General features: G+C 40.6%; 2 protein-coding genes across 3 annotated transcripts in view; one reads left to right on the top strand and one right to left on the bottom strand.

The window, feature by feature from the left end:
• Thoc1 (THO complex 1) overlaps window positions 1-19,336 on the top strand; it is a 38,510-nt gene extending 19,174 nt beyond the window's left edge. Inside the window, exons 10-20 of the mRNA XM_004635817.2 lie at window positions 1,788-1,860; window positions 2,101-2,232; window positions 7,631-7,731; window positions 8,932-8,998; window positions 9,193-9,314; window positions 10,848-10,943; window positions 11,231-11,296; window positions 13,318-13,401; window positions 16,100-16,247; window positions 16,819-16,894; window positions 17,372-19,336. Coding sequence (XP_004635874.1) covers window positions 1,788-1,860; window positions 2,101-2,232; window positions 7,631-7,731; window positions 8,932-8,998; window positions 9,193-9,314; window positions 10,848-10,943; window positions 11,231-11,296; window positions 13,318-13,401; window positions 16,100-16,247; window positions 16,819-16,894; window positions 17,372-17,667 — 1,261 coding nt within the window. The 3' untranslated portion in view covers window positions 17,668-19,336. The remainder of the gene's footprint in view (window positions 1-1,787; window positions 1,861-2,100; window positions 2,233-7,630; window positions 7,732-8,931; window positions 8,999-9,192; window positions 9,315-10,847; window positions 10,944-11,230; window positions 11,297-13,317; window positions 13,402-16,099; window positions 16,248-16,818; window positions 16,895-17,371) is intronic.
• Window positions 19,337-19,630: 294 nt separating this feature from the next.
• Usp14 (ubiquitin specific peptidase 14) overlaps window positions 19,631-22,994 on the bottom strand; it is a 36,924-nt gene continuing 33,560 nt past the window's right edge. For both annotated transcript variants that reach the window (XM_004635784.2, XM_023720366.1), the window contains exons 14-16: window positions 21,937-21,997; window positions 21,532-21,639; window positions 19,631-20,451 (exon numbers count right to left, since the gene is read on the bottom strand). In XM_004635784.2, coding sequence (XP_004635841.1) covers window positions 20,300-20,451; window positions 21,532-21,639; window positions 21,937-21,997 — 321 coding nt within the window. In that variant the 3' untranslated portion in view covers window positions 19,631-20,299. The remainder of the gene's footprint in view (window positions 20,452-21,531; window positions 21,640-21,936; window positions 21,998-22,994) is intronic.

The following is a 22,994-nucleotide window of genomic DNA, read 5'->3' as shown; positions in this document are numbered from 1 at the left end:
TTTTTTTTTTTTTAATATGGTGATTGTTATCAGTATAAGTTAATGGTTGTTTTGCTGAGGATGTCTTAACATACACACACACCCCATACTGGAGATTGAACCCAAGGCCTTCATACTACACTACATCCCCAGCTCTTTTTTTATTTTTTATTTTGAGACAAGATCATTCTAATTTGCTCAGACTGGGGTTGAACTACAGTCCTCTTGCCTCAGCCTGCTAGAGTACATTCTGTCTTTACATAAAGTTATTTTAGCTCTTCTATTTTTAAAAATCCAGTATAAAGTAGTGGTGAATTTAAGGCCTTGGGTCAAATTAGCCTTTTGCTTTGTTAAAAGGTGCATATTGTAATGCATCCATGACCATTCATTTATCTGTGGTGGGTTTTTCTGTGATTTAATGGCAGAGTGGAGTAGTTGTTCTAGCTGATCTGTGGACCACACAGCCTCAAATACTTGTGCTGTGTAGCCCAGGCTGGCCTTGAACTTGTAATGATCCTCCTGCTTACGCCTCCTGAGTACTAGTATTACTTACTGTGTCTGGTCCTCTACAGAAAATGTTTGTCAAACCTTCTTTTATTATAAGAATTCTATTTCTTTTTTTTTTCCAGTGCATAAAATTTTTAATTAATTTTAATGAGAAAGAAATAGCAATGAGACAGTTTCAAAACAGGTTAGTAGGACAGTTATATAATAATTAATGCATTGCATATTGTGATCTTCATGGTAGTTATTCAGAGGGTTATTTTGCTGAGTTCAAGTACCTACAATATTTGAATGGCAGTGGAACACCCATTTCTGACAAAACAAAACAAAAAAGGGGGATATAAATGAAGGAACATTTTGCAGTGAAAAAAAAAATATATATATATGTATATACAAAATAGGATAGATATACAGCTACTTTCTGTTAGTTCAATGAGAAGAAAGATTTGTACTACTAGTGGCTTTTTTTTTTTTTTTTTTGTGGTACCAGGGATCGAACTCAGGACCTTGTGCTTGCCAGGCAAGCACTTACTCCACTGAGTTATCTCCCCAGCCCCCTGTACTATTAGTGTTTAGATGTCATGTCTACGTCTTGTACTCTGAATAATTCCTTTTTTTATTATTATTTTCTTGTCCTTTAGTGCCATAATTAATATCCAGGATAAATAGCTAGAAATGTGGTGTATATTCTATATCATTTTTTTTTTAATTTATTTATTTTATTTATTTATTTGTGTGTGTGTGGCCAGCTCAGCCCACCAGGGGGCAGGGCTGGCTGGCATGTGGTGCTGGGGGATCGAACCGCGGTCCATGTGCTTTGCTAAGCTTGTTCAAAGTAGGTGCTTTAGACCACTGAGCCATCTCCCCAGCCCCTGTATCATTTTTAATAATTTTATTTTATATGCAGTTTAGAAGAGGGGTGCCATTCAAATTAAATTATTGGAGAAGTTGTAAGGAATTATCTTCCAGTTGGACAGAATTTGATACCCTTGTTCTGTTTGATCACAATCGTAGCATAAGAAATGCATGATAGCTTTCAATCATTCACTGGTAAATTCTGTTGTCATTCAGCCCTTCATATATCAGTGGGATCCACACCTATAGATTTATAGGTTATAGTTACAGATTAAAAATTTGGGGGAAAATTACATATATACTGAAGATACACAGGCTTCTGTTCTTACTGTTTTCTGAGCAGTACAGTGTAACAACTGTTCTCATTGTTTTGGGTGTTACAAGTAATGTCGAGATGACTTGAGTACATAGGAGGTTGTATGTATGTCGAGTGTGCCGTTGTATTTAAGGGACGTGGGCATCCTCACGTCTGCAGAGGCCCTCAGATACCCTGCGGGTGCCCTGGGACGTGCATTCCTTTTTGTGCTCTTTACAGAATTGAACAGAAATTGTATTTCTTCATGCATGAGTTTATTTCTACCTCCGTAATGCAGTGAAATCTCATACAGAATAACTTTTATCCCCATTTTGCTATCATAACTTTTGTTGCTTAACCTGCTTTCCATTTTGACTGAGAGTAAATTCTAAGTATTTGATACAGAAAAGCATTAAACAAATTTTTTGATAAGTTTTATTTAACTAACTGATATTATTACTTTGCAGTATTCTGAAGAAGTTTTAGCTGTTTTTAAGAGTTATAAATTAGATGACACTCAGGCCTCCAGGAAAAAGATGGAAGAATTGAAAACAGGAGGAGAACATGTGTATTTTGCAAAATTTTTAACAAGTGAAAAGGTATTTACTTTTTTTCTTTTTCCCTGAGCATAATTAATTTTTTTTTTCCTCTTAGCTGAGAGTCTTAAGTTTAATAGTAATGTTTTTCACTTTTAGGTAAAGTTGATAAATATTAGTTTGAGGGTCTCATTTTTTTCTTTGGACAACTAAGACTAAGTTGATTTCAAAGACAATAGAGGTGGTTCTATATTAGGCCTGTTTTGTAGCGGTCCTGTAGTAGACAGCTTGAAGCTCTGGACAATAAAAGTATTAAGCTTGATGTATTACACATGGACACCTCTATAAATATAAGTAGCACGTTCTTGTTGCATATACATGCAACATTCACAAAGTTTAACAGTTCCTAAGGGGAAGTCTCAGCAAATTTCAAAGCTTTTGTGTCATACAGAACACATCCTCTGCTCACAGCATAATTAAATTAGAAGTATAACATTAGAACTACGGGCTGGGGAGATAGCTCAGTGCAACAAGTACTTGTCTGGAAAGCATAAGTTCCTGAGTTTAATCCTGGATACCACCAAAAAACCCTCAAAAACAGAACTACAGAAAGTATAATTTAAAAAGAAGCCAACATACCCTAGGAGTTAAAGAAATCATAGTAGATGTTCCAAATTTGTTATATGTATTTGATAACAAAACTAAAGGAAGGTATTATGTATCAGAAGTGAGGATAACAAAGTGAGACATGGAGGGAAAATTACAGGAGGGAAGAAGAACAAACCTTAGAACCCTGTCAACCATTATATGATGGTGGTCGTTGTAGTAGGAAGGGAAGATGAGAGTCAAGAAGTTAGCTTTGACAGTGTCTATAGTCAATCTGAGAAATGCAAAACAAGTAAAATGTTAGATCTAACTGGATTGGGGTATGTGAATTTTAAGTTACTTAACTTTTTTTCTTTTTTTATTTAACTTATATTTTAATTTTATTGAGAAACAAATATGAATGAGACAGTTTCAAAGCTGATAATAGGACAGTTTCGATAATCAATACATTGTATGTTATCTTCTTAGTGGTTATCTATAGTACAAGAAGCAGACAGGATATCCTGTCCAAACACTATTAGTACACCTCTTTCTTCTCATTGAATTAAGCAACAGTAGCTGTATATCTATCCCATTTTGTACATATAAATACAAATTGATCTTTCCTTTGTATCCCTTTTTTTTGTTTAGTCCTGTCAGAGGTGGGTATTCTATTGGCATCTAAATACTATAGGTGTTTGAATTCAGCAAAACAATCCAACACTGTCTAGCAGTCTATAGTGTTAGTGGGTTATCCTCAGAATTAACTGTTTTTTTAAACATTTGAAGTATTTTGTAATTTAGAAGTGGAATAATTTGACCTCAGATGATTTTTTAATAGCAGTTAAACTTGAATAATGAAAATGCTCTGAATGTTTTTGTTACCTATTTTTTAAAGTATTTTGTATTAAATTCATGGAAATGGAAGATTTCATACTTTAGTTTTGCCAGGAATATTGTTTACATGTAAAATTGATTAACAGATTATTGTTACATGTAACATTGATTATAAGGATAACCAAAAATAATAGCATTTTAGACTTTTTAGGTTAAAAGTAATACAGGAAGGCTGAGGACTCAGCTAAGATGTGCAATAAAACCCAAGAACTACAAAAAGCACTTTGTTCAAGAAACAAAGACATTAACTGTTAATATGATGTAAATGGTGTTTTTCAATAGAAAACCAAAGACAGACGGAAGGAGGAGTAGGTATTATAAGACTGCAGTTGCATAAGTTGCTTTTAGTCTTGGTTCTGGCATTCATTGGCCATGTAAACTTGCACAAGTAGTTCTTCTCCAGGCCCAGCTTCCATAAGTATAATGGGAAGCAATTAGCTTACAAGATCTAACCCTTTTTAAAAATTTTTATTTTATTTATTTGATACAGGGTTTCACTACGCAGTTCAGCCTCACAGTGATCCTCTTGGCCCAGCCTCCCGGTGCTGGGATTACAGGCATGCACCCCTACGCCCCAGGGTTCTGGGGCCAATATGGCATGTGGTACTGGGGATCAAACTCCAGAGCTTGTGCTTGCCAGGCAGGTGCTCATGCCACCAAGCTATCTCCCCAGCCCTTAATCCATTATTTCTATCAAAAAGTCCAACGAAATATATGAAATTGGGGGACTTCAGAGATAGATGTAAGGATAACAAAGTGAGACATGGAGGGAAAATTATAGGAGGAAAGAGGAACAAACCTTAGAACCCTATCAACCATTACATGATGGTGGTCATTATAGTAGAAGGGCAAGGGAAGATAGGAGTAGAGAAGTTAATAAACAGTGCCTAGCCTCTGTGTTTGCTTTAAGCCATTTTCATGTCTCCATGCCAGACTTACTATATAGGTCCTTTTGATGGGCCAGTCTCTTACTTGATTCAGTGCCTTCTTGCCAAGTCTTCAGCTTTTGGTTTGCTACTACTGTTTTTAATTTAGACAGTAGGCAGCCTTCCTTCAGTTACTTAGGCATATGAGTGCTAGAGGGTGGAGCCTCTCATCACATTAGCAAACACTGAGGAAGAACAGGTTTTGTGAGGAAGATTGGCATCTTTGATTTTTGTTCATGAAATATATCAAGTGTCAGTTGAATGTTCAAGTGGAGAAGAGTAGTAGCTTGTATACAAACCTGGAGATTTGGCATGAGATATGAGTTAACAGTATGGACTTGGGAGTTTAGTTCTCCAGTGGTAAGTAAAACTATGGTGTGAGAGATCATCCAGGAAGGAGAGCGTATAGATTGGAAAGAGAAGAAAGTATTAGACTGAAGCTGAAAGAAAACCAACATTTAACATGTTCATGACTAGGCCGTAATTCCTGTGTTGCTGCCGGCAGCTCTGAACCATGCATGACTGTCCTATCAAGTGGCATGGGAGAGTCCCATTGTATTTCTAGTTATTCAGCTACCTTACATTGGATGATCAGAACTAGAGGAACACATTAATGGAAAAGGAAGGACAAAGACTGAATAGTAGCCAGTGACAGTGGAGAAAAACTAGAGAAGCACAAATCCATGGAGGCCAAGCAAGTCACAGAGTGAGCACTGAAATAACTGTTCATTGGGTTTAACTACAAAGTGAATCATTGATAACCTGGAGAAAAACCTTTTCAATAGATTGGTAAACAGGAAAAATTAAGAACAGATTGAGGGGTGAATGAGAAATGTGAATGAGCCGATTCTTCCAGGAAGTTTTGCTTTAGATAGAGGATGGAGTGAGGATGTGGTTGTCTGAAAGATTAGGATTTAATGCTAATGAAAGAAGTTGCAAAGGACAGGACTAGAAGACACGGAAGCAGGCAGTTAATGAAGGGAGGCTGCACTGAAGTCTGAAGATGCACCAGAGAAATGAGGGAGCAGGTGTAGGTGCCACTTGTTTGGAGCTTTGAGACTAAGACATTAAGTGACTTGCACCTTCATAACTCTTGTTGAAAGCAGAAGTAGTTATATACTTCATGTGAGGACGGGTGCTCAGTAGTGTTTGTAGTATGGGAAAAGGTTTAAAATAGTTGCTAGGCAGAAGAGAAGCCTTATATTATTAAATAATATTTAAATGTTAAGGAATAAAATACTTTTGGAGACACCAGTGCAGTGGTTTGGGATTAGGTGCATTCCTTCAAGCACTTCCACTTGCAGCCTAGCTTGGAACCGTAGAGGTAGTGTGGAGGTGATTGACAGGTGGTATGTCCAGGGTGGCCACGTGCTCAGTCCAAGTGACAGACTGAGGGACAGGATATTGAAGTGGAAGAGAGGAACCATGGAGTTACTGCTTGCTTTTGTTTGCTTGCTTGTTTGCATTTTACATGTTGGCATAAGGCCTACATAGGATAGGCCTTATGCGTATCCTCTAGGATATTCTTTTTGGCTTGTAGAGTCTACAAACACTATTTGGCTCTTTAGTAAAAATTTTCCTGACCCTTTATCTGGACTTAAATAGGATTATAGTAACTGGATGAGACTGTCACATATGCAGAACATAAAGAGCTTGAGAGTCTTAGGGTCTCAGTGAGATCCAAATGCTAGGTACATCAGAAGCAAGTGAGAGACTGGGAAGGAAAGCTGCTTGTGATATCTTGGTTTCAGAGCTGCGGGCTGCAAGTGATCACTGGCCCTAACATGTGGCTGCACAGTGGGGAGCTGGGGTAGGATAGACACGGCAGTGGGGTGGGTTGAGGGTCTGTGTAGAGAAAGTGAAGTCTCAGGATTTTGAAGGCAGGAAAACTGATAGCACATCATTCACATCTGCCAGTTAAGGATCCGGGAGTCAGTATGATAAATAACAGCATCGGATACTCAGTTCCTAAGGGTGAGAGAAAGCTGATTGGAAGGCCAGTCGTTTATTTTTTAATATCTGGGGATTGTTTTAAGTCAGAGGTTGGGGGAAGTTAAATGAAATGGCTGTTACATAGTAGCCTTCTTTGGTAGGTAGAAACAGAATGGCTTCACAGAGCTGGAGAATGTGGGACATTGAACCACAAACCAATTGCTGAGTCTTCCCAGTCTTTCTGGTTCACCTAGCAGGTGGCTTCCTGTTGTTGCTGTAGGTCAGTAGTGAACCCATGGCACATGTCCTACAGCCAGCTAGGAGTTACCATTGAAAGCTCCAAAGGTTCGGCATCACTGCTGTAGGTCATTTATTTATTTATTTATTTATTTATTTATTTATATTTGGGCAGAACCAGGGATTGAACTCAGACCCTTGTACTTGCCAGGGAAGCGCTTATTCCACTGAGCCCTCTTCCCAGCTCTTGCTGTAGGTCATAAAGGCAGAACTGATGGGAGTCTAGATGTGGTCTTCCACTTTCCTTCAGGCACTAGAAACATAACCAGAATGACTGTCCTTCATCACTGCCTGTTACTCTTACACTCCAGCAGTCTTTTCCACCTATATGGACGTCTCCTACTATAGCCTGGATTTCTGTGTCTAGGAAAATGGCAGCCCTTGCTGTCCTTTTTTTTTTTAATTTTATTTTAGGACAGGGTCTGCATGGGTGTACAGGGTCTCACTACGTAGATCGGACGGTTCTCTTGTTTTCAGCCTCGCAAGCTTATATTATAGGTGCAGGCCACCATGCCCAGTCTCAGTCACCCTCTCAGTACACCATTGAGGGTGGGGCCAGCACAACTTTCAGTATTTTGACCTGACAACGTAATCCTACATAGATCACTGCAGTTCACCAGCATGAATAATATCTTATGGCTGGAAATGGTCAAGAACCCTCTGTTCTGTCCTTGGGTTTTGGCAGTGTCACCACCTGTGGACTGAGCTCACAACAAATTTGCTTTAGTTGGAATCTTCCATTTCCAAAGTTGCATAACCTGTTCCTTTAGAAAAAAACGTGATCTTAATATACTGTTTTGTGTATGTGCTTGTTTTTTGAGTAGTTGATGGATTTGCAGCTGAGCGACAGTAACTTCCGCCGACACATCCTGTTGCAGTATCTCATTTTATTCCAGTATCTCAAAGGGCAGGTCAAATTCAAAAGGTAAGCTAACCAGGGTGGTAAAGGGTTTATCAAGGTGCAAGTGAAAGGACTTGAGTCACAGTGTTTGTCTTGCACCTTGGGCTCATTTTCTTTATGGGGGTTGTATGCCTTCACTACTTCTCTTACAGCAAACAGCCAGTGGCAGCTTTCAGATGTAGTATAGTTATTCTGAGGAAAAAGTATTAAAGACTGTTAACATGAGTCTTCTCTGCTGGGCTCCAGGGCTTCCCAGAGCTTGCCTCTTCTTGGTGGGCAGAGGTCCCTGTTGACCCTGTAGCTTGGTGTCTCCTCAGGCAGCACTTCCTCACAGGTGTGGAGCCATCTAGAACATCAGACCCAAAAGGGACAGAGAAAAGCCCAAAGCAGGGAGGAGTTCTGGTTTCTCTGGGGCTTCACAAAACCTCATCACACTTACTTCTACCCAGATTTTTCCTCCCTTCTGGTGCAGACCGTTCCCTCTTGTCCAAAACTGAGGAGGCATACTCTTGAGGTGCGCTGTTGTGCTTGAGTCCAGTGTCATCGCTCACCAGCTGCAGTGCCAGCCTTACAGTTGTCATCCCTTCTCTTTTAGAAGTTTTGCATGCTGTTTAGAAACGGTCTTTGGAGTTGGACTCGGGTTTGAACTCAAGCTTTGTGGCCTTCATCTCTGGGCTGTAGTCTTTAATATGCTGCATGTGAAAATGGGGTGTTGTGAGAGTTCTGGAGGAATGAGGGCACCGTGCTCAGGCAGGGCCCGCGGGGCGTCTGGCAGCATCTGCTGCAGGGCTGTAGCGCAGCAGCTGGTAATGGCTGGCGTTGACCTGCAGTATCCGCTAGGGTGCTCAGGTGCTTAGTCATGTATGTTGAATAGGTTTTAAAGGAAGGTAGCACGACTACCTAGAAGTGCCTCACACATAGGACTAGCTTACATCATCTCATCTCGTGTTAAGCTTGCAAAACATTTATTACTGTGTTCACAGTTAGGTCAGTGAACTGAAGATCTTATTCCCCTCCATACACACCTTCTGTCTTCATGACCCTAAGGACGCAGTACAAGAATTTTCACTGCATTTTGTCACTTGTGACTGTTCTTGGTAATTTTTGGCGCTACTTCCATTAACATATTACATGCCTTGCAATCTTTTCAAGGTCATAAATCAACTTTAATATTAGATATACACTGCTGTAACCCAGGTGTGTTTTTATTGTTTTATTTCCTAGTTCAAACTATGTTTTAACTGATGAACAGTCACTCTGGATTGAAGATACTACAAAGTCAGTCTATCAAGTAAGTCCAACATGCAACAAAATGATTGAAAAAATGGAAATTTAGAATTTTCTTTGTTTCAGCCCCAAATAGGAAAATAAGGATAAAGTTAAGCTCAGGTACAAGACCACAAACGCTTCTTGGTTCTCTGCCTACAAACCACTCCTATGATGCAGAAAGTTGTTGAAAGCTTAGTATATTCTTTCTAATCACAGCTACTATCTGAAAACCCCCCCGATGGAGAAAGATTTTCAAAGATGGTAGAGCATATATTAAACACTGAAGAAAACTGGAACTCTTGGAAAAATGAAGGCTGTCCAAGCTTTGTGAAAGAAAGGTAGGTGTATACTTACCACAAAAAATACAAACAAGAAAGGCATTTCAAAATATAATTTGATATGACTGGGGCTGGAGAGATAGCTCAGCAGCATAAGCACCTGACTGGCAAGTGCAAGGTCCTGAGTTTGATCCCTGGTACTGCAAAAAAATTAAAAACAAAAAAACTTCTATAATTTGATATGACTATCATATATGGCTATGTGTATTTTATATAAATGGCAAGTTAAACTCTGTTAGGATTATAACCACTTATATTTTACTATTTGTATTTTAACTTGGAAATTTTTTTGATTCTCAGAATAGACTGACTTGTATCTCTACTTGTAATATGCCCTGTTTTGTAGCATTTTTGTATTCTGTCTAATGAATGTTGTATTATAAAATAAAGCTTTCATCTTTTTTAGGAGAAACAACTTTTTTCTAGTTTTTACGTTTGTTTACTTTGATACCTGGGATTGAACTCAGGACCTTGTGTTTTCCAGGCAGGTGCTTAAGCCACTGAACTATCTCCCTGGCCCCTCTGATTTTTTTTTCCCCGCTTGTAAATATCTTACATATTTTTTTAATTTAATTTTACTTTGAAAAGTAAAAGCAGGTGGAGCCAGGGAGATAGCTCAGCAGAATATAGCACTTGCCTGGCAAGCACAAGGTCCTGAGTTCAATCCCCGGTTCTGCCAAAAAAAAAAAAAAAAAAAAAGATTTAAAAAAAAAAAGAAAAGTAAAAGCAAAGCAAGAACAAAAATCAGAAAGAAAGAAACAGGGCAACATACAACAATAATATGTTACAGATTTTCAAACCAAGAATAGCTGATTAACAATGGTTGATATATATTTTATCATCAAATCTGTTGCTCAAATTAACAGATATTGTTATGTAAGATTGGACATATGGTTTAATATTACCACTTGCTTTCAAGAAACCTTAAATTTTTGATCTTGTCTCTTTTTTTCTGTGTATAAATGTTAAACAAGTGCATGTGCATTAGTGTGTGTGCGTGTGTGTGCGCGCACACACACACACACACACACGAGTTAGTGTTTATTTCCATTTATTGCCAGGCAACAAAAATAAGACATGTACTTTGTGAGATGTAGTAATTCATCTGATGCCCCTCTGATTTTTATGTTTTGTTTTGATTTGGTTTTAGTTTCTTGTGGTGTGTGGGATCAACCCTAAGGCCTTGCACTTAGGTCTGCCTTTTTTTCTTTTTTTTTTTTTTTTTTGGTACTAGGAATTGAACTCAGGGCCTTGAGTTTGCCAGGCAGGCACTCAGGCACTGTGCCGCTGAGCTACATTCGAGGCCCACATGTGTCAAACACTACTTCTGAGGGCTTAGGGATATAGCGCAGCGGCACAAGCACCTGCTTGGCAAATGCAAGGTCCTGATTTTGATCCCTAGTACAAGAAAAAATTACTACCCCTGAGCTAAATCCCTTTTCCCAGCCCTAAGTTTTCTTTCCCATTAACAGCTTTTCCCTTTGTGCTGTTCATACACAATTCTAAAATGAGTGTATGTTTTGTTCCCCATAGAACATCAGATTCAAAGCCCACAAGGGTGGTACGAAAAAGAACAGCCCCAGAAGACTTCCTGGGGAAAGGACCCAATAAGAAAATTCTGATGGGAAAGTAGGTCAATTTCTCTTCGTATGTGGGTAGTTTTAGTTGTTTTTATATTCTGAAAATGTTACCATAAGAACTCCAGTTTTTCACATCCAAATAGAATATAAACTTGGGTTTGCTACATAAATACACAACTAAAGTGAACCTGTTAAATACTAAAAGTTATGAAGGAGAAAAGTAGAACTCATATGAGCACCAGCCAGAAACCCACTGTTTACATTATGTTGTTTTCCTCTTTATTTTTAAGACATACAAGGATGATGTCCATAAAAATTTTCTGTCTTATTTTGTAGTGAGGAGTTAACAAGGCTTTGGAATCTGTGCCCTGATAATATGGAAGCATGTAAATCAGAGACAAGGCAAGTTTAATGTTTTCAAATGCTGCTTTTCTTGACTGTAGTTTCATTGGCGGAATGGAGTCTTTCCACAGCTAAGATCAGTGCTCCTAAGTTTCTGTGGTTGACTTTTGGACAGCAGAATATGCCTTCCCACCATAAAACACCTAGGAATGCTAATAAAATAATTGTGGTCACAAATAATAGAGCATCAACAAACCAAAAGATTATTTTAAGACCAGCAGAATTTTTCTTTTACAAGCAAGACTGAAAAACTTAAATGCCTGTTAAATCGGAGTTAACCTAGTAGAAAGAACAAGTGACACACACAGTGTTCAGCCCCAATAAGCTCTGAAAAGGTGTCCCCACCTCACTGGCAATTGGAAGTAGAGTAAAAACCACAGCAGGCAACATCATAGCTAAGAGACTCAGTGATTCTAAATACTGAGATATTTGTAAGAATTTCAGAAAAATGTATTTTGCTCTTGTTGCTGGCCAGAGTGTGCTGAAGTGAAACTGCATAGGATACAAGCAGTGTCCCATTAATTGAAAACCTGAAAAAATTCACAATGCGTGCCCATGTATGCATGCTTGCTTGTATACACACAAGAATAATACTCGATTTTGAACAGCAGCTATCTCCGTGGGAAAAAGAGGGATGAAATCAGGAAGGGAGCATGGGGAGCTTCAGGTATATTTGTAGTGCTTTAAAAATTTGAAGGGGAAAGCCACATAGCTTAGCAGATTAAAGCGCCTGCTTAGGCAGACGCAGGGACCATAGGTTCAATCCCCGGCCTGCCTGCTGGCCCCATCCCCAGGGCTCCCTCAGAGGGCCACTGAGACTGGGCGTGGTAGTGCGAGTCTGTAATCCCGGCACTTGGGAAGCTGAAAAAGGATCACTACAAGTCTGATCTGTATAGTGAGACCCAGTAGAATTAACTACATTAAAAATAAAATAAAAATTGGAAGCAAATACAGCAGAAGCTTGGCATATGGTAGCACCCTGTTTGCTACATTAGTCTTGATTGCTTAAAAAATTGTAATAAGACTAGCAAATGGTTCCAAAACATTCATGAAATGTCAGCTCTGATTATTGCAGATTTCATTTTGTCTGGTATAGAATATAGGAGTGGTGAACGTGCAAGAAGTCTTACAGGCCTGTAATACTGCTTAGGAAGCTTTCTATTGTAATGAAATGTTACACCATTTGAGGCTATTTATTTTCTGTATGTTAGGGAAGGCTCTGCAGGGTGTACAGAGTCTCACTACTGGATCGGACTTGTAGTGATTCTCCTGTTTACAGCCTCTCAAATGCTGGCATTGCAGGCGCACGCCACCATGCCCAGTCTCAATCGCCTTCTCAGTACATCCTAGGGGTGGGGCTGGCACGGCAGGCCCCAGGGATCAAATCCCCGGCCCCTGCACCTGCTTGCAGGCGCTTTAATTATTTGAGGCTATTTAGAAACTCCCATTTTTGTAGTCTTAGATGTACAACCTCTGATCTGATCCTTGGATCTTATTTGAGTCTATATCATAATTTTGTTTTTAGTAAGATTTAATTAAATCAAGGATTTAATAAAAACCATTCTACCAGGTAATGATCTAAAATAAAAGCTAAAAGTTAAACTTCTAAAAAATCTCATCAAGGTCTGCTATTACTTTTGGTTTAGGTTTAATAAAGTTTGTCAGTGAATGGGGGAAATGGGAAATTCACGTTATTAGACCCCTGGCCACCCTTGGAATAGCAGCACATCCATACATTGTAGTGTGTTATAGTGTATATTAGGTGACATATAATACAGTATATTACATCAATAGCACAGGTACTGTTAGAATCTCTTATTGCTACCATTTTATGAGTATTAGAAATGAACAGTGTTGCTGGGCATAGCGGTTCATGCCTGGAATCCCAGCACTCAGAAGCTAAGGCAGGAAGCCTGCTATGAGTTCAAGGCCAACCTGGACTATGTAATAGTGAGGCCCTGTCTCAAAAAATAAAATAAAATAAAATTCTGTGGTCCTCACGATTACTTTCTAATGCCTAGGGAATACATGCCAACTTTGGAGGAGTTCTTTGAAGAAGCCATTGAACAAGCAGACCCTGAAAACATGGTTGAAAGTGAATATAAGTAAGTAATGCTTCTCACAAGCAAATTCTGATGTCTTCCACTATCTTTTCTTAGAAATTATATGTACAGCAGAGAGCCTAACAAGGAGGGCAGTCAGTAGAGGACTTTTCCTCTTAGGATGAGTTTACCATTTTCACATTACTGTACATTGTGATTTCAAGGATTATTCCTGTTGCCTGTCAAGCAGGATTTGCAGTCACCCGTGTTTGAAGCTAATAAGTAAAACCCCCTTCTCTAGCTTACCTCTCCCACCAACGCTTGTTCCAGAGCAGCCTCTGCCCAACCCAGGGCTCCTGCTGTCCCCTGTTCCTCCTGTCCTCTGCTCAGTGTGCTCCCATGCTCTGCCACCCACGCCGCTCCGCTCCCAGTTCCCATCACCTGGTCTCCCTTTGAAGTCCCTGAACAGGCAGCCCCTGAAAGCACAGTGGCTTTCACCAGGGCACTGCCCTTCCCTGGATTCCAGTTTCTTCTTGGCACTTGTGAAGCAGCCTTCTCCAGCCAGCTGGCTTTTTACCTGCTGCTACTCCATCTTGCTCTCCATTGTCCACCTCATTGGAGGAATTTCAGGACTGTCAGCCTTTTTATCTAGAATCTTCTAGGTGACATGACACAGGCTCAGTTTTAAATAGGCTTCATAGGTTCCCATTACCAGAAGAGGGGATAGCTTTGTATCTGTTAAGTGACAATACTCATTTCACAGGGTTACGCTGTGGATTAAATAATGGTGCGCTCTGAACCATGTATGCTAGAGTTAGCTCTCAGTATTCTTTAGTGACACCTTGTGACAAGTTTGTACAGTTACTCTGACCTCTTAACTAGTTTTAACTTCAGTTATCCATGCAGCGGACAGTAACCTTTGAAATAAAATGCACATAGCTGGGCGCATAGTGCGTGGCACATCTATAATCCCAACACTCACCAGCTGAGGCAAGAGATCACTTTCCGTTCTGAGCCTAAGCTACATGGTGAGACCCTGCCCAAAAGCCGTAACACTGAAAACACAAGTCCAGTCTCTGGCATAAAGTTGCCACAGCATGCCTATTTCAAACTCCTGGACCTTTCTCAGCCTCCCTGCTCTGGCTCTTACAGCGACTTCCTTCCTCCCCTCCAAGGCCGTGCCTTCGGAGCTCTGCCCATGCTGGTCCTTGGGCTTCATCCCTTCTCCCCACAGACCCTGCGGAGGTTGCTGGTGTTTGCTTCATGGTACTTTCCACTCAAAATCTTCATTCTCGTGGCTCTGTCATCCTTACTGTTGTGTGTAGCGGACCTTGAGCTTGGCTACACCGCTCACGCCTCCACAGCAGTGCTAAGGACCGGCCTCACACTGTCACAGTTCAGGAGGTGTTGGCATCCTCAGCCAGTACAGGCAGAGGAAGAAAGCGGAAAGGCGCTGTGGACCCGAAGTGGTGTGCTTCTTGTGTCGTCCTGCTCGTTTTCAGGAGTGCTTTTGCTCAGTAAGGTTGTTGCTTACAGGACTAGCACCCACCCTGTCTCCTAAGTGAGGTACATTCATTCTCACAGTGATAGTTGCTCCAGGGCTGGTTGATGAGAGCTTGAATAGATCTCTGGAGAAGAGGAAAACTGCATAATTCATCCATTAAATAGATGTCAGCAGGGAAAGCAAAGCTTTATGATAGGCATTAATTTAGAAGAGTGCACTGTAACGGGGATTTCTCAGGTCTTCAGTACTGTGGGCCTGTCCTACAGGTGACTGAGACCCACTTGGGAGCTGACCACACAACCCAGATTACACTTGGTGAATCTAGGGAGTGCCATACTTCCCAAAACTCATAAATGAAGTCCACTTTGCCCTTTTTTTTGTACCTTTGTCTGTTACCTTTAAAAATTCTTAAGTTTTGATTTCTGATTCCAATGTATGTACTGCCTGTGGTGATGCTCTGTTGGGGACCAGGTCATGATTCTTTTCTTGGCTTTGCTATATTTACTGTTTGCTCTTGGATAGTTTTCTTTCTGTGTCTTGAGCCATTTTTTACTTGGCTGAGGTTAGTATTAAGTGAATTAAACTTTGGGTGTTACATGTATATAGAAAACTAAGTATGCTTGAGTTGTCCCTTATCCAGAATGCTTAACATTTGGGTAATACGGGATATTTACACAGGCCTTACCAGTTAAGTGTTTTTGAGGTACTCAAGAAAGCTTGAGCATTAAGAGCATTTAAGATTTTAGGAAACCTTTGATGTGTATTGTTATCATCAAAACTCAATGTTGAATTTATATTCTAAACTTCACATCTCTAGCTGATACCACAAGTGTGGATATCAAGTCACTGAACACAGGCACTTGTGTATTTCATGTATTTTATGAATCGATATTTTTCCAGATAGCTAGATGTATACTTCCTGTCTGACACAGCATCTGCCTAGGACTCGGTGATGTATACATGTAAACTCTCAGAATGTGTTTGTTGTGCCTGCCTCTTCAGACTTTTTGTAATTATGACTCAGTTGATTTCTGCTGTTTGTATCGTGATCCTTTAGGATCAGAATTTTTAAAAAATGGTGGATTTGAGCAATTACCAGTGCCTGTAAGATTGTGGCAGAATCAAATTAAGTTTTTAAAAGTCTTTTTTCTTTTGCGGAACTGGGGATTGAACTCAGGCCCCCTTGCGCTTATCAGGGAAGCGCTTATTCTACTGAGCCATCTCCCTGGCCCCTTAAAACTGTCTTTGTTTTTATAGAGCTGTGAACAATTCAAATTATGGCTGGAGAGCCCTGAGACTGTTAGCAAGGAGAAGCCCGCATTTCTTCCAGCCAACTAACCAACAGTTTAAAAGCTTGCCAGAGTATCTTGAAAACATGGTAATAAAGTTAGCCAAGGAACTACCAGTAAGTAACATAGCCCTTATTTGATATCTTCTTTAAAGCTGCTATTGCTATTTGAACAAAGACTGAATTTAGTTTATCATTTAAAAAAAAAAAAAACCTACGAGAGGGAAACACATAAAACCATTAGCGATCATTTTCTGTGAAGCAAATAATTGAGGTTCCTAATACTTATAAAATGAGGACATGAAGTTTCCCAGTTTTTCAGTGTATCACCTTGTATCAGCCTGGATCTAAGCAGCAGCAGTAGAGGGTCCGGGCTTTCTACTGTGCTCTTTTCCAGTAGTTTCCTTCTCTACTATACTACTGTTATAATGACGTATAATAATATGTATAATAACTCTTAGGTACAGTATTTGCAAATCTACTGTGCTTTTCAGGTCTCCCTTCTGCCCGATGGGGAGGTGGGGGGAGGTAGGGTTGATTCGGGGCTCTCTTCCATGAGGCCTCCAGGTTAACGCTCTGGGGAAGGGCCAAGGTCCAGCCCTGGGGCCCAGTCTTACCTAAACCAAGCACCTGCCACCAACCGTGCTCAGAAAGCCATGTCCTTTTCAACATTACTCTTTTACCTTAGCCTCCTTCTGAAGAAATAAAAACAGGTGAGGATGAAGATGAGGAAGATAATGATGCTTTACTGAAGGAAAATGAAAGTAAGTATTGAATTTTCTTGGCTATTTTACAAATTAGGAAAAGACTGGGTTTTGTGTTGAGAGATACATTTATTTGATCTACTTCTCAACTTCTGTCAGTTTATCTCAGCTGTGCTTCTGACTTAAAGTGATTAATAAAAATATTACCTAACAGTATCAAGCTATGCCATCTTATATATTAAAATTGGAAGTAATGGTGCTTTGTAAGGTGAAGATAGTTATGTTTTGAAGCAGAATGTCATTCCTCCCTCCATTAGCTGTTTTTATGAAAGTCCTCACAATTACACTCCAGCTAGCAGCTGTAGCTTTATTGACCTCATGAGCATGACTTTTAGATACTCAACCCATGTAGAATATAAAAAAGAACTGCTTCAAAGTGCAACATGGAAGGGTTCGTAGGAAGTCAGTGGCCTCTTTCTAGCTCTTTTGTACCTTTAGGATTGAGTTACTGAACTTTATTCATGGCCTGTTTGCTAGGTCCTGATGTTCGGCGGGATAAACCTGTGACAGGAGAACAACTTGAAATATTTGCCAACAAGTTGGGTGAACACTGGAAGATTCTGGCTCCTCACTTGGAAATGAAAGACTCAGAAATCCGGCAGATCGAATGTGATAGCGAAGACATGCGGATGAGAGCGAGGCAGCTCCTGGTGGCCTGGCAGGACCAAGAGGGCATCCACGCAACCCCTGACAACCTCATCAGTGCACTCAACAAATCTGGGTTAAGTGACCTTGCAGAGAGTCTAACTAATGACAATGAGACCAATAGTTAACTTACATCTTTTTTCTTTTTTATTAAAACTGTGATAAGATTTTGTTACCAAGCAGCATTTGATAAGAGGTCCACTGGTTTTGGTAAACAATAAACATTTTTATAACAGTTGTACAGTTGGCTGGTGCTCCAAGAACAATCAACACAATGGCTCAAAACCTCAAATGGGGTGAGGGAATGGGAGGGCAGATGGCCAAAGTGAAGTGACCTCAAGATCACAAACTAGTTTTGTAAGTACTCTCACTGTGAAGTAAGCACTGTTTAGGGATATGTTGTATTCCTATGCCAAACCCACTTCTGAATGCTGTTAGTAGCTATAAAATTTTCTAACGTCCCAGAGTGACACTGAAACCTCACAGCAGTTCTCGTGTTAAAGTGGAGAATCAGCAAACCACTGCATTCATCTGCTTTTTAGATTGGGTCTCACTATAGTTCAGAGTGACCTTGAACTCAGCAGTCCTCCTGCTTCACCCTCCTCTGAGTGCTGGGATTACAGGCAGGCACCACCAGGCCCAGCTCCCTTGTGCTTTTGTAACGTTACTGGCACCATGCATGCTCATTCCCCAGGTCCACAGCACTGCTGCAGTACCACAGCAGGATGGACGTAGCAGGCGGCCTGGGAGCTGCCAAGACTAAAATATTTACTGTCCAGCCCATTACCAAAAAAAATACCTGCTAAGTAGTAGCCAGCTTTAATAAAGTCTGTTTTAGCCTTATAAAAATCACATGACCTCTCAAACCCCTAACTTCTGGGATTACTGTGAAGTTCTAATGTCACGTGAAAGGTCCCAGGGAGCAGCAGACCACTCTTCTAGGCTGAGATGGCCCCTCTGCCCTCCCGCCCCCACACCCACGCTGCCCACCCAGGCAGGGCCTTGCCCAGCCCAAATGTTGCAAGGGTCTCTGTCAGTGACAGCAAATAAGGCACATGAGAACCGAGACTTCTTGGCCTACTCCCTTCTCAGACCTTACATGAAGGCTGAATTCTAAAGTAGCCCTATTAGTTAAAAACACTGGTAATAAGCCCAATTTTTATTTTAGTATCTTTGGAATAATACTTAAGATCAAGTGAAATGAAATCAAGCTTTTTAATGACAAAAACTAATTACTAGAAATTCTAATACATTGTACACAAGGCTTTTACCTAGTTTGTTCCTAACCTACCTCACCTGCTTTAGTAGCTTCAGCATTCAGCAGATCAGAAAATCTAAAACTGTTCTAACCGAAGGAGACCAGGAGTGAAAAAAGACCACCATACAAGCATAAGTCATTAGGATTCTTACAGTCTCGTCCTTTCCACTCTATTCATCCCTTCTAGGGTAAAGAATTCAGGTATGGAAAGTATATGCAGACTAGCATCCCTAAAATGCTATTTATTCCTTAGTGTCTGATGCCACCACATACTCAGATTTTAAAGGAAGATGGCCATTCCCTGGGACTCCTGAACATTAAAACACCATAAAGACGGGAGATGTCCTGATAATTTCTAAACTTCATTATAAATACCTAACTCAGACAAAAGTAGCTGATACTTTGCCCTCTATCCTTTCTTCAACAATCAGGACTCCAGAGATAAATGAGAAGTAAGATTCTAAAAGGTGAGGAACTAAGTACCTCAGTCTTGGTGTTTTCTACCATCACTTTAAAATCACTGGCACTAATAAAATCTGGAAGAAAAAAAAAATCAATGGCACAAAATTTGGACATAGACCTTAAGATCTGGGGAATCACCAGGACAGTAAATACAAACAAATGAGCCCAACTGCTGACATTACTGCATTCAGCATGCGGGAAACCTGCCCCTTTTGTTTCTGCTGAAAGGGGACACGGGCGGACAGGAAGCAGGACTAGGACGGCGGGCAGCACAGTGATGGCAGGCATCTGCAGGAGCCAGAGCGCCAAACATACCTCATCTCCAGCCAAGCTCCAACACTCAAGAAGACCTGCCACAGCTGTTAACCCCTTTTTCTTAATAACCAAAGCTTGTCAACATAAAACCATTGCGAAGGTAAATGTACAAGTCATACTGCATCAGAGACCCAATAATAAATGTATAATCAAATGTACTATTATTGATCACAATTTATTTAAAAGTCATGAAAAGCCAGCAATAGTCAGGCTGGACAAATCCTTGATTGCACCCATGTTTCACGGGAGTGGACAGCAGCAGAGTCACACTGAGAGCAACACTTCTTCTCCGCCTTCCTGGAAGGATGTTTGTTAGATAAGGCAAAGGACGGGCAGCTACTGAACGGTGGGACGACCATGCAAGAACACCCAACAACGGGCACAGGTGTGCAACGAACATCACGGCTGACTTGGGCCGAAAGGCAAGGAGAAAAACTAACACAGAAGGTAATGGGGGAAGACATGTTACTAAGAATTTTTTTAAATTAATACAAGAAATGAGCTCTGTCTTCCAGCCACCTTTATAGAGGGCAGCATATTCCAAGGTAATTCTTATTCTTTCCATAATTTTTAGGGTGATGCACAAGCAGTCTGCTTCTGCCCTCTTATTCCACACAAGGGGAAACAGACAAGATCACCTACACACCTTCTTCTAAAGCTCTGGATTATACAAGTGATCAACAAATAACATTTATTTCACACCTAAGCATAAATAGCTACAGAGATTACTGTTCACTTTCCTCTTCCATGACCTCAACTCTGCGGGGCCCATACAGCAGAACATACGCAATATGCCAGTCGCCACCGCCGGAGAGCCGCAAGATGTCTTCAGGTGTTACAATGCTGACCTTATCGTCGTCAAACTTGATCCACTCATCTAAGTTACAGAAAGAAGACAGTATTAGACCCAACTCAGTGCCACTGCAAACACCTGCCGAGTGGAGCAGGACTCCACCTGCCCAACAGCAGCGCTCCGAGCGCAGTCCGGCGATCACAGCCCCTCCAGACAGCCCAGCACTGCACGGAGGGCAGCGCTCCTGTGACCGAACCACTGATCCCTGCTCAGGAGGCAGCCCCCGTACCTGAGGCTGCGCGCCTTGGGCAAGGGAAAGGACGAGTGCAGAAACACAGGTGAGCCTGGACATATATTCACAGAAAGACTTCCAAAAGTGTGTATCAGTATCATTTCTCCCTTTTTTTATTTTTATTTTTTTGGCGGAACCAGGGATTGAACTCGGGCCCTTGCGCTTGCCAGGGAAGCGCTTATTTCACTGAGCCATCTCCCCAGCCCCCTCCCTCCTTTTTTTAAATGTCACTTATATTAATGAGTAGTGGGTCTATGTCCATTAACTTTTTTGTGAAACAGGGTTTCACTATGCAGTTCAGGTTGGTCTTGAACTCACTTTATAGCCTAGGTTGTCCATGAGCTCACACTGATCCCCCTGCCACAGCCTCCAGGGGACTGGAATTACAGGCATACACCACCATGCCTGGCCTATTGCTATTTATTTTAAATCAATTCAGCTGGGTATGGTGGTGTATTCCTGTAATCCTAGCACTCTGGGAGGCTGAGGCAGGAAGATCACAAGTTCAAAGTCAGTTTGGGCTATATACTGAGTTCAAGACAAGCCTGGAACATAAGATTCTGTATCCAAAGGAAGTTTTCCTAGGCCTTATATGCTAATTTTGAACATATTTAAAGATACAGACCTTATTAGAGCTACAGGTCTTTAAGACCATATGGCATGCATGGCAACAGATGCCTATAATCCTAGCACAATTTGGAAGGCTGAGGCAGGAAGACTGTGTAGCCATCCTGTGCTACAACATAGTGAGTTCAAAGCCAGCTGGAATACATAGTGACCCTGTTTCAAAAAACAAAAACATTTGCTCAGAGCTATAAAATGTTTAACAAACAAAACAATATTTAAGGGTTAATAAAACAACAGATGTTTACCTTGTTTTCTTTTTACCCATGACACATAATGACCTGAAGAACTTGACCTTCCTTGGTGAGTTAGCACTGCTTGTAGGTCATAGTATCCACAGTTATTGGAGCCAATATCTAAAGAGATAGGAACTAGGCAATGAGCATACATGTACTTTCTCCTGCAGGACACCAAGAATAACTCATGTCTACATGAGAGAAATACTTTATTAGAATCCAGGAAGATATTACAGTCTTGAGTTAGAACCATGAATGATGTTTTTAAAAGCATGTCACACACAACCCTACACTCAAGAGTGCTGTTACTCTATGGAAAACATCTCAAGAAAACTTGTCAATAAACAGGTAAGTAACAAAACAAGTAATTTTACTTTAAACACATCCATACACACAAAATAAAAAAATTTCACTTACCATCAGCAAATGAAAAAGGTTCGTATTTAACTTCTTTCTGGGGACTACTCTTCTTGTCACTCTGAGGGGAAAAAAAAAATTTAATTTTAAATCATGATATTGAGAATAAAGTTTGTGTTTTCATCAACTGTTCATTTTCACAAATACTTACAACACAAAACACTGACACAAAATAACAACCTACCTTGGGAATGATTTAAATGACATCACAGTTAACACGAAACTGTGACGCCTGAGGTCCTGCTCCTTAACAGTAAGCAACCTTCAACAGGTACAGTGACACATATATACACGAGGACCAATGTGAAGCCACTAAAGCTACCACACAACAGGGAATCTAGCAGTGTAGTTACAGCCGTGCTCTATGATTGGAAAAAACCCTATTCTCTAATTTTACCAACATACTATGAAACCATATCAAGAGGTGGAGGAATGCCTCAATTAAAGAAAGTAAGTCAAATACCTGCAGCTTATAAGAACTGCTAAGCCACAGCCTTCTTTTTTATTTCTGAGGGTTTCACGATGTAGCCAGGCTGGCCGTGAACTCAGTGATCCCCTTCCCTCAGCCTCCCAAGGGCTGGGATTGTAGGTGTGCGCACCATAGGAGGTCCATCTCTGCTTCAGTCCACAAGACTGAAGTATTTAGCAAAGATAAACATATAGTTAAAGAGTTCTGACTTACTACACAGACAAGGACCTTTAGTAAGAATGCACTACCTCAACGCAGTTCAGTGTATAATATGAAAAACAGAACTCTCAGGGAGATGGCTCAGTGGAATAAGCGCTTCCCTGGCAAGTGCAAGGGCGTGAGTTCAATCCCCGGTTCTGCCAAAAAAAAAGAAAGAAAAACAGAACTCTCCAGACATGGGGCACTGGCTTCTTGAAAACTACAATGGGAATGAAGACAATGCCAGCAGCTTAAACACAGCTGGGGTGGTAAGAAGTCAGAGGTCCCCCTAAGTACAAAGCAAGCAGATCAACTGTTTCTTCTTTAACCTGATAATACCCAGGGTAACCACTACACAATCCAAAGTAATACATTATTAAAAAAAAAAAAT

The sequence above is a fragment of the Octodon degus genome, unplaced genomic scaffold (assembly GCF_000260255.1).
Source record: "Octodon degus isolate 3935 unplaced genomic scaffold, OctDeg1.0 scaffold00075, whole genome shotgun sequence".
In the NCBI taxonomy this organism is placed as follows: Eukaryota; Metazoa; Chordata; class Mammalia; order Rodentia; family Octodontidae; genus Octodon; species Octodon degus.
Note: the sequence above shows the minus strand (reverse complement) of the source record. Positions and strands in the feature narration are given on the sequence as shown.